Raw genomic sequence first — 12,930 nt, forward strand, 5'->3', positions numbered from 1 at the left:
CGCTACCTCAACAAGCCTTACCTGATGAAGCCATGCCAACCATTGAGCCGGCAAATCCTCCCTCTGCTATCAGTGAATCTGCTGTACCCACTGTTGATAACCGCAGCTCTGAGAGCCCCAACCTGCCAGTGCTACCCAGACTCACTAGAAGTGTAGTTAGAAGACAGTGCACTACACCAGCGGTAGCAAGCATAGCGGGCCCTGTTAGGCCAATAGCAACCCCTGCTGTCATGATTCCCCAATGGCATGGGAACATCAGAAACACAAAATAACAGACTAGCCCTCGGGTGATGGAAACTCAAGCTGACCGTGACCTAAATCTACCACACAACTAACAGTAGCCAGGAAGCATTCCTACGGCTGCCTAGATGCCATGCGCCAGCCGGAGAACTAACTACGCCTGGAAGAGGAAGGAACAGACCTGGCTTACCTCTAGTGAAATTCCCCAAAGATGATAGTAGCCCCCACATATATTAACGGTGAGTTCAGAGGAAAAGACATACACAGTATGAAGGTAGATTTAGCAAAGCGAGGTCCACTTACTAGATAGAGGAAGGATACAAAAGAGGACTTCACGGTCAGCTGAAAAACCCTTTCAAAAACCCATCCTGAAATTACTTTAAGACTCCTGTGTCAACTCATGACACAGGAGTGGCAATTTCAGTCCACAAGAGCTTCCAGTAACAGGAAATGACAAACTGTAAACTGGACAAAAAATACAAAACAAAAAGGACAAGAGTCCACTTAGCTGATCAGCAGACTGGTAGCAGGAACATGCAACTGAAAGACTCAGGTTACAATGATGACCGGCAAGGAAGTGACTGGAGAGCAAGGCTAAATAGGGAACTCCCAAAACTGATGGAAGCAGGTGAGCTGAGGCAGAAAAGAACACACAAGTCTCCAGTACCACCAGCCACCACTAGGGGAGCCCAAAAAGTGGATCACAACACCCTGCGCTGCGAAGGTCCACACGCAGCACTCAAAATCAAACTCCCCTCCGCTACAAAACTTGGAGGTATTGATAAGGGCTGCTATTTAATTGAAAATGTTTGTATGCATATCTTTTTGTTACAGGTTTTTAAATGGACACTAGAGTAATGGACGGTGAATTGCTCAAAAACTTTCATAAGGGGGACCCCTTTGTTTACCCGGGGTCCCCGCTGTTTCAACCACTGAACTGAGAGTCATAAACTGTGCATGACCTAACTTTTGCAACGTTCAAGAATCCTCACCTCCCGTAAAGGGAAGCATAGTTATGTTCAATTGTTATGCTATTTCAAAAATTTGTGTGTTTCCTGTTAACATGTATTATTGTTCTTGTTTTCCCAGTCCCGGAGTACTGGATTTAACCGGGGGGGAGTGCAGCACCCCAGAGTCCTGGTTGTTGCAGTACTGTGGCTCCGCCACTATGGGGAGCTATGGTACGTCTGATTGCACTAAGGAGTTTCTCTGACCAGGTACACTCACACCACACTTCACACTCCGGCCACCAGGGGGGGTGGTCCTATCTAGTAGGCCACTCCTCACAACTCTGGTAAAACTGGGGGTTGGACAGGAAGACAGGGAGAAGTAGCTGGGAAGAGCTAGTGAGAGGACCTGTCAGGGATGGGATCCTGGCAGACTCCTCAGAGCAGAACAAACCAGTGAACAACGGGAATACAGTAAAGAGGAATTAGAACCAGAAGGAGTCGTGCTGTTAGACAGAGGCAACATCCTTCTGAGGCGCAAACAGTCGGTGGCCGGAACGCCGAGCAAGTAAGAGACTTTAAGTACTACTGCAAACCACGGCCGGACAGCTAATTACAGGTTGGCTGTCTCACTTAACACCTAAGCAGACAACGGAGGCAGCTGTGGGAGAGGGGCGACTCTAGGGTCCCGGAAGAACTCCAGGCCTACCCCGTCATACGGGTGCGTCCTACCATATCATCTGGGGGACGGAGAAAGCGAACATCAGAGACAGACAGAAACAGTTGTGAGGACTATCCCGGGAGCTCAGCAGGGAAGAACTACAACACATAGCGCTAGAAGGTAGACACTGATTCCCACCTGTAAAGAGAACTCCTGATGTGCCTTTGGACCGGCCGGTCTCTGACAACCCAGTTAACAGCGCTCTGGACTGAGGTCTCCAAAACCTTCAGTAAAGAGGTAAAGAGACTGCAACCTGGTGTCCTCATTATTTACCGCGACCTGCACCCCACAACTGCACCGTTACAACACCACTTATTGCACCGGACGTCCCCCACTGACAGACAGGGCCACGGACCGGGTCTAGCCACCATGACAACCCCAGAACTGAGACTCAGAGGCCCGGCTCCGGATACCCCTCGGCCCTGCGGCGGTGTGGGGGCGCTCCATAAATACTTCAATTTCTGTATTTTTAGGAATATTTATTATGCTTTGCTTATATAGCGCTATCATATTCTGCAGCACTTTTACATACATTATCATCGCTGTCCCCATTGGGGCTCACAGTCTAGATTCCCTATCAGTATGTCTTTGGAGTGTGGGAGGAAACCAGAGAACACAGAGAAAACCCACGCAAACACGGAGAGAACATACAAACTCCTTGCAGATGTTGTCCTTGGTGGGATTTGAACCCAGGATCCCAGTGCTGCAAGGCTACAGTGCTAACCACTGAGCCACCGTGCTTGTGTGAAGGTTTTTCTTGGGTATGTTAAGAGCAGAGACAACCATGGTCCAGGTCAGTGCCCTCTGTCCATGATGGACAGGGGCTGCTTTAATTTACCTACCCTACAGCATCTCAGGCTTGGCTCAGGAGTAGCCAGGCTGGCGAGATGTCACCCTTGCACTGCACACTGCACAGATTAGGTCACACCAGCCTCGCAAATCAACCGCTGCGCTGGGGAACCCAAAAGCTCAAGAAATTGACGAAGGTCCTCTCCAAGACCAAAGAGCATCGACCCAGATGGTGAGCTGGGGTTGTATGAAGTGATACGCTCTTCTCTAATTAATATGGCACTGCCACACGCAGCTCCTTTCCCATCTATTTACTATTTGAAGTGTGCTCTTATATACTTTGGTCAGTGAACAGGGTATCTTATACTAACTTAGAAAAGTCCACAACCTTTTCCCAATTTTTTATTATGCAGCAATATGTTGTGTGTAAAACCTCCCATTCACTCTACCACATTCTGATACACCAGGAAATCCAGTGGCCCAATTTTTTTCTGTTACAGTGATATTTTTGGCTGTCTTTTCGTTTTCAAGCCATACAATGCAAGGGAGATCATATGACATAGTAATGGCCTTTTGGTTATGTAAAAGTTGATATTCTATATGTATGCTTTATTTAATCACATTTGTAAGGTATGAAGATTTATACATTTCTAGTAAGTTAAAGGGATTTTTTAAGATTTTAATATTGATGGTCTATTCTTAGGATAGGTCATCAATCTCAGGTCTGTGGGGGGCAAATTACCAGCATCCTGTTTATTGGCTGATTGTAGGTATGGTGCACAATGAAGTGGCAGAGCTCCATTCTTTGTATCATGGCCATGACTGGAGCTGCAGGCTTATTTCATACAAGTGAATGGGAGAGCGCTTACAGTACCGTCCAGGGCCATTGCACAATGTAAGGAGCTGGGCCATTTCCAGTTCCATCACAGAATCGTCAATCAGCGGATTAAAGAGAACCTGTCACCATGAAGACGCAATCCAATCTGCAGGTGCAGGTTATAGAGCAAAGTGATAGACAGATTTGTGAGAAAACATTCAGTATAACCTGTGTTTTATTCATTTAATCATCTGATCTGTCTGGGGGGGTCTTGGCCCAGTAGTTGGTCCTTTCAATGATTGACATATATTATGTATGTCAACTTATACAAAGAAAGCTGTCAGTCACTGATAGGACTGATCGCTAGAAATCCCAGAAAAAGCAGAGGTTACAATGTTTAAATCACAGATTATACTGAATTTTTTCCCACAAAAGTATATATCAATCTGCTCCGCTCCCCCTGCTCTATAGCATGGTGCCTGCAGATTGGACTGCATCTTCATTGTGACAATAAGAAAAAAATTGGAGCGCACTAGGAAATAGAACTAGGCGAGGTACTGGTGTAAGGGACTAAATAAGCCCATAAACATCAATGTAAGTAATATACACCGCACACTCAGTGAGTATATGATGCAAAAAAGGGAAGTACAATTTATTTGTATAACATTAGACAAGGTAATCAATAGTGCAGAGGGCGACCAGAAGAATAAGCTGACGTTTCGACTCTTCCTGAGTCTTTATCAAAATTGGTCGCTTTAAGAATACAAATAGAAGTAACAATGGGAGGATCCCGTGTAGGGATAGAGAAATCCTGTTGGCATGGGGTGGGGGTATAGGTAGCCTTCCCAACGGGCATAGGTCTGTATGGAGTTTGTGGTCCTAGCAGCGCTCCTGCGCCTAGCTGCATGTGGCAAGTCTTAAGAATTTGTATTCTTAAAGCGACCAATTTTGATAAAGACTCAGGAAGAGTCGAAACGTCAGCTTATTCTTCTGGTCGCCCTCTGCACTATTGATTACCTTGTCTAATGTTATACAAATAAATTGTACTTCCCTTTTTTGCATCATATACTCACTGAGTGTGCGGTGTATATTACTTACATTGATCTTCATTGTGACAGGTTCCATTAATTTGTGTGTTGGAGCAAAGGTTCAACAATTTCATATTGATTGTTCTAAGATTAGGCAAACACATTAAACACAGAATTACGCGTTTCAAGTGTTTCATGGTACATCTATGACTTCCAATATTATCTTTATGCTCCCCAAATTAGAAACAGACTCTTCAAGTCACAGGAACAACCAGTATAACACATTTCTCACTGGGAAGTCAGGAAGATTACCTGGTCATTGGGAGTAATACAAGCAATTCCCAGGTTAGTTGTCTGAGTTTTGTTGTCTTTTGTTTTATATGTTGTCAAGTCTGAACAGTGTAAGGAAAACGTTAAGAGAAAGAGTCTGTATCTATCTATCTATCTATCTATCTATCTATCTATCTATCTATCTATCTATCTATCTATCTATCTATCTATCTATCTATCTTTCTACAGTTGAAACCAGAAATTTACATACACTATATAAAAAGACACATATGCATGTTTTTCTCAATAAATCACATGAAATCATCAGAATAAACCTTTCCCGTTTTAGGTCAGTTAGATTTACCATAATTATTAATATTTACCAAAGGCCAGGATAATGAGGGAGATAGACGTACTGCAAAGTCAAAAGTTTACATACATTTCATTAGTATTTAGTGTCATTGGCCTTAAACTGAATGACTTGGCTCAAACATTTGAGAAATCCTTTCACAAGCTTCTCACAATAGTTGGTAGGAATTTGGGCCCATTCCTCCTGACAAAACTGATGCAATAGATCCAGGTTTGTAAGTCGCCTTGCTCGCACCAGCTTTTTCAGCTTTGCCCATAAATTTTCAATAGGATTGAGATCAGGACTTTGTGATGGCCACTCCAAAATATTGGCTTTGTTATCCTTAAGCCACTTTGCTACCATTTTGGCAGTATGCTTCCGGTCATTGTCCATTTGGAAGACCCATTACCGACAAAGCTTTAATTTCCTGGCTGATGTCTTGAGATGTTGCTTCAGTATTGCCACATAATCTTCTTTTCTTATGATGCCATCTATTTTGTGAAGTGCACCAGTCCCTCCTGCAGCAAAACAACCCAACAACATGATACTTCCACCCCTGTGTTTCACAGTTGGGATAGTGTTCTTAGGCTTCCATGCTTCTTCCTTTTTCATCCAAATTTAACGATGGTCATTACACCCAAAAAGTTCAATTTTAGTTTCATCGGACCACAGGACATGTCTCCAAAAATTAAGGTCTTTGTTCCTGTGTGCATGTGCAAACATTAATCTGGCTTTTTATGTTTCTTTTGGAGTAATGGCTTCTTTTTGGCAGAGTGGCCTTCCAGCCCATGTTGATACTTTCACGGTGGATAATGACACAATCTTACCAGCTTCCGCCATCATCTTTACAAGGTCTTTTGCTTTTGTCCTTGGTTTGATATGCACCTGTTGGACCAAAGCATGTTCATCTCTGAGACACAAAACCCGTCTCCTTCCTGAGCGGTATGATGGCTGGACATTCCCATCTTGTTTGTACTTGCGTATTATTGTTTGTACAGATGAACGAGGCACCTTCAGGTACCTTGAAATTGTACCCAAGGATGAGCCAGACTTGTGCAAGTCGACAATTCTCTTCCTGATATCTTGTCTGATTTCTTTAGATTTTCCCATGATGCTACAAAAAGAAGCAGTGTGTTTCAGGTGTGCATTAAAAGACATCCACAGGAGTGTCTCTAATTAACTCAGATGTTGCCAAAAATAAATAAATCAGAAGCTTCCAAACACGTGACATCATTATATGGGAAGTCCAGAATTGTTTAAAGGCATAGTAATCTTAGTGCATGTACACTTTTGACTTTGCAGTAAGTAATAAAAATGCCTTAAAACATTATCTCTCTCATTATTCTGACATTTGGCAAAAATTAATAATTATTGTAACCCTAATTGGCCTCAAGCAGGAAAGGTTTTATTCTGATTTCATCTATCTTGTCTGTCTGTCTGTCTATGAATCCATCCATCCATCTATCTCTCATTTATTTAGCTTTGCAATATCACCAAAAAGTATGGAGGGCTTTGCAAGAATTGTTGCAACAAGAGTAGACTCATACACATGCCTAGAATGTATGTATATGGTGAACGGCACTATGCTAATATTTGTCATCCACCAAATTTTTCACTGGACAGTACACTCTACACTATGTGCTTGTCATTGCAAATTTGTAAGAGCTTAGTACTGGGCGCACTGACAGTGACTGGGGAACATCTAGCAGATCAAATACCTCACCAACTACCATAATTTGTGCCAAAACTGTCTATCACAAAGCTATTTTAAGCAAATGCCTTAGGCCCTGTTCACAGTGTATTTTTGCAGTGCGTTTGAAGTTTCCTCCTGAATCCCTCTAAAAATGGGATACAGACGAACCCCCGACAGGGCTGTAGACTGCTTTGACACGAACAGAGTTCAGATTAACTCCATTTGTTCTTTTTTGTGAAAGTGTCTGTTATTTCATATGGGGGCACAAATTTAGCAGGCTGCATTTCTGTGCTGGTTTGAAAGATGGACACTTTTCAAAGTAAATAAATTGCACACAGTTTATTTGAACTCAGTTCATGTCATAGAGATCTATAACCTCAATGGGGATTTGTCTGTGTCCTTCTTTTAGGGCAGGGGTGGGGAACCTCAGGCCTGTGGGCCATTTCCGGCCCGCGATTATCTTTTCTCTGGGCCCTGTGCAGAATTCTGAGGACCGCAGTGCTTGGGCCGACAGCTGTAATTTGATGGCCACCTGCCCATTAGTTTCTTCTTGCTCTGTGAGCAGGCACACATAGCATTCACTACTGAGCACTGAGGTGTGTGCAACAAAATTTTACACCAGTGCCAACGTCAGGACTTTGTGGGCAGAGTTAGAGCATGATTTGTATGGCCCCAAATGATGGGATGAATATCCAAATGGCCCTCAGCAAAAAAGAGGTTCCCCACCCCTGTTTTAGGGGCTTTCAGGAACCAATGAATGCACTACAGTAACAATGTGAATAGGGCCTTATTATTTCTCCAAGTACGTTTGACCATGAGTTGAAAACCTTCAAAGAGTTACAGTCTTATATGTAAAAAGTTCTGGCAGGTGGGGGTGACATTATTTTACAATAATGTAAATGTTTTCTTGTCTTCTCTAGGTCTTTAAATGGAACAATGGTATATTTTTACAATTTCAAAATCTCTCCAGCCCTGGTGTTACAGGGCTCACAGTATTCACGCGTGGGGGAGCTGTCTACATGGTGCTTTCTCTTGGAGGTGATGACCAGAATTCGTTGATGTTCTTATGGTCTAATAACCGGTTTGGAAATTCACAAAATGTGCCAATTACTGGAACTAAGGATGTGGAAGCTCTTTCTGTTGGCGGAGACATCTACATTGTATTTATACAAGGTACGCTTGTAATAAATTTAATTTCCTTTCTGTGACATGGCTACCTATATGTATTGGAATGACAATATGTCAGTGATAATTTACAGAGGGTACGGAAAGTATTCAGACCCCTTTAAAATTTTCAGTTTTTGTTTCACTGCAGCCATTTGGTAAATTCAAAAAAGTTTTTTTTTCACATTAATGTACACTGCACCCCATCTTGACTGAGAAAAACAGAAATTTAGTAATTTTTGCAAATTTATTACAAAAGAAAAACTGAAATATCACATGGTCATAAGTATTCAGACCCTTTGCTCAGTATTGAGTAGAAGCACCCTTTTGAGCTAGTACAGCCATGTGTCTTATTGGGAATGATACAACAAGTTTTTTCACACCTGGATTTGGGGATCCTCTGCCATTCTTCCATGCAGATCCTTTCCAGTTCCATCAGATTGGATGGTGAACGTTGGTGGACAGCCAATTTCAGGTCTCTCCAGAGATGCTCAGTTGGGTTTAGGTCAGGGCCACAGAGTTGTTCTGAAGCCACTTCTTTGTTATTTTAGCTGTGTGTTTAGGGTCATTGTCTTGTTGGAAGGTGAACCTTCGGCCAAGTCTTAGGTCCAGAGCACTCTGGAAGAGGTTTTCATTCAGGATATCTTTGTCCTTGGCCGCATTCATGTTTCCTTCAATGACAACCAGTCAGTTTTCTCAGTTTGGCTGGATGGCCAGGTCTAGGAATACTTCTGGTGGTCCCAAAGTTTTTCCATTTAAGGATTATGGAGGCCACTGTGCTCTTAGGAACCTTGAGTACTGCAGAAATTCTGTTGTAACCTTGGCCAGATCTGTGCCTTGCCACAATTCTGTCTCTGAGCTCCTTGGCCAGTTCCTTTGACCTCATGATTCTCATTTGGTCTGACATGCACTGTGAGCTGTGAGGTCTTATATAGACAGGTGTGTGGCTTTCCAAATCAAGTCCTATCAGTTTAATTAAACACAATTGGACTCCAATGAAGGAGTAGAACCATCTCAAGGGGGATCACAAGGGAATGGGCAGCATGTGACTTAGATATGAGTGTCTGAGCAAAGGGTCTGAATAATTATGACCATGTGATATTTCAGTTTTTCTTTTTTAATAAATTTGCAAAAATTTCTACATTTCTGTTTTTTTGTCAAGATGAGGTGCAGAGTGTACATTAATGTGAAAAAAAGAACTTTTTTGAATTCACCAAATGCATGCAATGAAACAAAGAGTGAAAAATTAAAAGGGGTCTGAATACTTTCCATACCAACTGTATATTGAATTCCTATTTGATTGTTTCTCCTTATTCATGGGATCACTGACTGTATATGATCTTGCACCCGATCTTGTTGGCACAGTGGCAGCGCCCACAGGATTATCATGATGTATATATTTCAATACTACCACTTTTTTTCTTTATTTAACTCACTTATATAGCGCCATTAATTCCCTAGCACTTTACGGACATCATCATCCCTGTCCCCATTGGGGCTCACAATCTAAATTCCCTATCTGTATGTCTTGAGTGGGAGGAAACCCACGCAAACATGGGGAGAACATACAAACTTATACAAACAGGCAAAATCCTTGCAAATGTTGTCCTTGGTGGGATTACCTGACCGGCATAGTTTTTTCTGTCAATGGTCAAAATGGGGTTACAAAATGTCTTTTTCTGTATTTATTATCAGCATATTGTCAAGTAGTAGATGACAGAGATTAAATAAATCATTTGCATTTAGAACTTTTCTGACAAGTACAAATCTGATGAACGATGCGGCAAGTACTAAAAATGGTACAAGAACATTGTCAGATAAAATTAGCACCTTTCAGTTTGTATTCTATTTTTTTCTCTTACAGCGGCAGAAACAGATTTTATTCATATTTTCCTGTGGGAATCAGGACAGACAGCCTTGAAAAAATTACAAGTTATTCCACTCAAAGCTGCACACATGATTCATGCATTTATGCCTTCATCTGGGCTGGGTAAGATATTATGTAATTGTGGAGCTCTAATTTTGCATTAGTTTGGATCTTACAAAGAACATCATGAAATTTCATCAAAAAGCTACAGAGAGTTTTGGCTACAAAATGGTTAAAATCACAGACCTTTATGATTGTTGTGCAAACCCAAAATAACAGTTGCAAGAATTGTAATTTGTAACACATGGCCAACATGTAGTTAAAAGCGGTTAAAGGGGGTGTCCAAGTTAATGAAAAAGCTGCATACAGCTAAAATAAGGGAATAAAATAGTCATTAGTGATGAGCAAACGAGCTCAGGTAACGCCTTATCCGAGCATGCTCAGGTGGTATCCGAACATCTGCGAGTGCTCGTATGTTATGTTCGAGTCCTTGCGGCTGCATGATTTGTGGCTTTAGACAACCTCAACACGTGGGAGTTGCCTGTTTGTTAGGGAATCCCTCCATGTGTTGTGTCTGTCCAACAGCCGCAAATTCTGCAGCCGCAAGGACTCGAACATAATATACAAGCACAGATATTTGGATAACACCCGAGCATGCCCGTTATCTGATCACCTTCGCTCATCACTAATAGTCATTTTTTCATCCCTGAAGTTCCATTTCTGCCATCTTCCCGATTGGTCTTTTATTTACCATAACTGCAACAGTAACATCCTGTATAACCCATGTGTCAGCTGCAGCCAATCACTAGCCTCAGTGGTTGACAACATGAGACTGCAGGCTTCAGCTTTCACATTGGGGTAAACGAGATGTCACCTCTGCAGCCAAGGAAAACAGGAAGCCATTAGAGAGGATGAGTGATGCAGGGATGGAGACTGTATCTCTTTTGGCCTGAAAAACTTTAATGGGAATCTGTAAGATCAAGCCCCCCAAACCACATATTTGAGTGTAACGTCTCACGGGACGGTAACCATGGGCGAGGTATTGTTCTCGTACGCCCCTGCACGTTACATGAAAGTGGGGGTCCTATCTGGGTGTGTGGACTTGTGCTGTAAGGGCGCTACGCCCATACAGGCTGCATGTAACTGATGACGCTGGTTTGTCAGGACCTGATGTTAACCAGTTCATGAGAGGAGACCACCATTTACAATTAAGCTTATCTTTACTGAAGAATAACTAGATACAGCAGATAGTAGGCATTTTTCTTTAAGGACGTTTCTTTAACCACATAACATGAACACACACATCTTTTTCTTCCCTGAAAACACTCTATCTTCTCCGCTGACTTCCTCTACGCTTTGCACAGCCCAGCACATTATCTTGGGAGCTTCAGTTTTCCTTTGTGGCGACTGCACGTGTTGAGGTATATCGCAACTGCACCTTTTCCTCTGCAGGGACTGCACGTGTTGAGGTATAACGCTACGTTCCCTTTTCCTCTGTGGGGTCTGCACGGGTCGAGGTGTTACGCTCTGACCCCTCACAGCTACTGCAGTCCAAAAGAGTCATAGATGCCAATCCTGTAGCAACGTTTCCTCTGATTTCTCTGTAGGTGAGGCTGTGTCCCAATATGGCCACACTTGACTTTCTTTACTGTAGACGCTTAGTAGCTACAATGCTATATCTATTTACTTTCTTTTGCTCCCCTTTACTTTAACCTTCCATTACCTCTCTGATGAAGACTTCATACTGTTTTGCTAGGCTTCCTGCCCCAGGCCCCATATTTTTTCTCTCACTCATTCTGTCATGATTCCAGACTGCTACTTGCTACTCTTCTCTTGCAGGCTATCTGTTCCGGCTCTTACTATCTGCTCCGGCTCTTACTATCTGCTCCGGTAGTTCCTCTCTTGCCACATAGACACCCATTGCATGCAGCATTGCTCACCCCAGACCTGAGGTCTTTACTCTGCACACTCTGGGCTCCTTCTGACTAACTACCAGGAAGTCCTTTCTGATCCTGCTGCATAGATGTTCACTCTCAGGTCTAAACTCTGGACTTAACTCTATTTTACCCGACTGTCTGTTGCTGGGTAGACTATAACAATGTTATTGCCATCTTGTGGCCATTATGCTTAACGTCACATGACACGACATCACATGAAAGCTTCTCAAGGGGCGTGGGCAACGTACCCATCCACCTACATGAGCATACGGTCTTTGCAATATAAATCCAACACATTTACGATAAGTCTTCCAAGAATATAATCACTTATTCTCATGTGAATTAAAATGCCAGTTCCTCAGGAATGCAGCAACATATAGAAAATATAAAGGAGTCGATGGATTTACTTTAAAAAGTTCTGCATGTCCGTATATGAGGTTTAAGGGAGTTGATCTTACTGATAGTTTCCCTCTAATAAGTGGGTTGAAGTTCTTCCTTGACATTCAAATTATAGGACACACAGATCAAATCTAGGGCGTGGAGATGGAACATGTAAATTCATATTTTTTGTTTCTTTTTTTCAAGCTCACTTTCTAATAGCTGGTGGAAATGTATCAGAATTGTATCGCTTGAGCTCTGAAAGGGGACAGTTTTCTCCATTGCTGCTGGCTCCAGCATCTAAGCAGTTGATCTCATCTACAGTCATCTCACTAAATGTGTCCAAAACCATCATTGCCTCGGCCGGAGATGTCAACACACAGATCTTTGAGCTAATCTCAGTGTCTAATCAATCTGATTTCATTCCAAGGTAAATTCTAGATATCTTATGGTAAAGCCTAAAAATTAAAACATGGAAAGAATGGGACAATTTAGTCACTCAGTAATGGGACTGAGATACTGTTTTATAACTTTATGAATATAGTAGACCTGTCCATAAGGAGGAAACATGCTTTTATACTGAGTATTCTACAGTGTGCACATCCATGTCTATATTGCATATGGCTATAATGAATTTGCATAATTATTTTGGTGGAGGCCGTGTTTCCGTTTCTCCTACACATAAAGGTGTGCAACCCGACCTTATGTAGAGAGGTGGACAAGAGAGACT

At 42.4% G+C, this 12,930-nt stretch overlaps 1 protein-coding gene across 1 annotated transcript in view; it reads left to right on the forward strand.

The window, feature by feature from the left end:
• Positions 1-12,930, forward strand: part of ADGRV1 (adhesion G protein-coupled receptor V1) — a 742,217-nt gene that overhangs the window by 300,523 nt on the left and 428,764 nt on the right. Inside the window, exons 49-52 of the mRNA XM_077289021.1 lie at positions 4,786-4,887; positions 7,775-8,027; positions 9,883-10,008; positions 12,408-12,630. Coding sequence (XP_077145136.1) covers positions 4,786-4,887; positions 7,775-8,027; positions 9,883-10,008; positions 12,408-12,630 — 704 coding nt within the window. The remainder of the gene's footprint in view (positions 1-4,785; positions 4,888-7,774; positions 8,028-9,882; positions 10,009-12,407; positions 12,631-12,930) is intronic.

This window comes from Ranitomeya variabilis, chromosome 1 (assembly GCF_051348905.1).
Source record: "Ranitomeya variabilis isolate aRanVar5 chromosome 1, aRanVar5.hap1, whole genome shotgun sequence".
Taxonomy (NCBI): Eukaryota; Metazoa; Chordata; class Amphibia; order Anura; family Dendrobatidae; genus Ranitomeya; species Ranitomeya variabilis.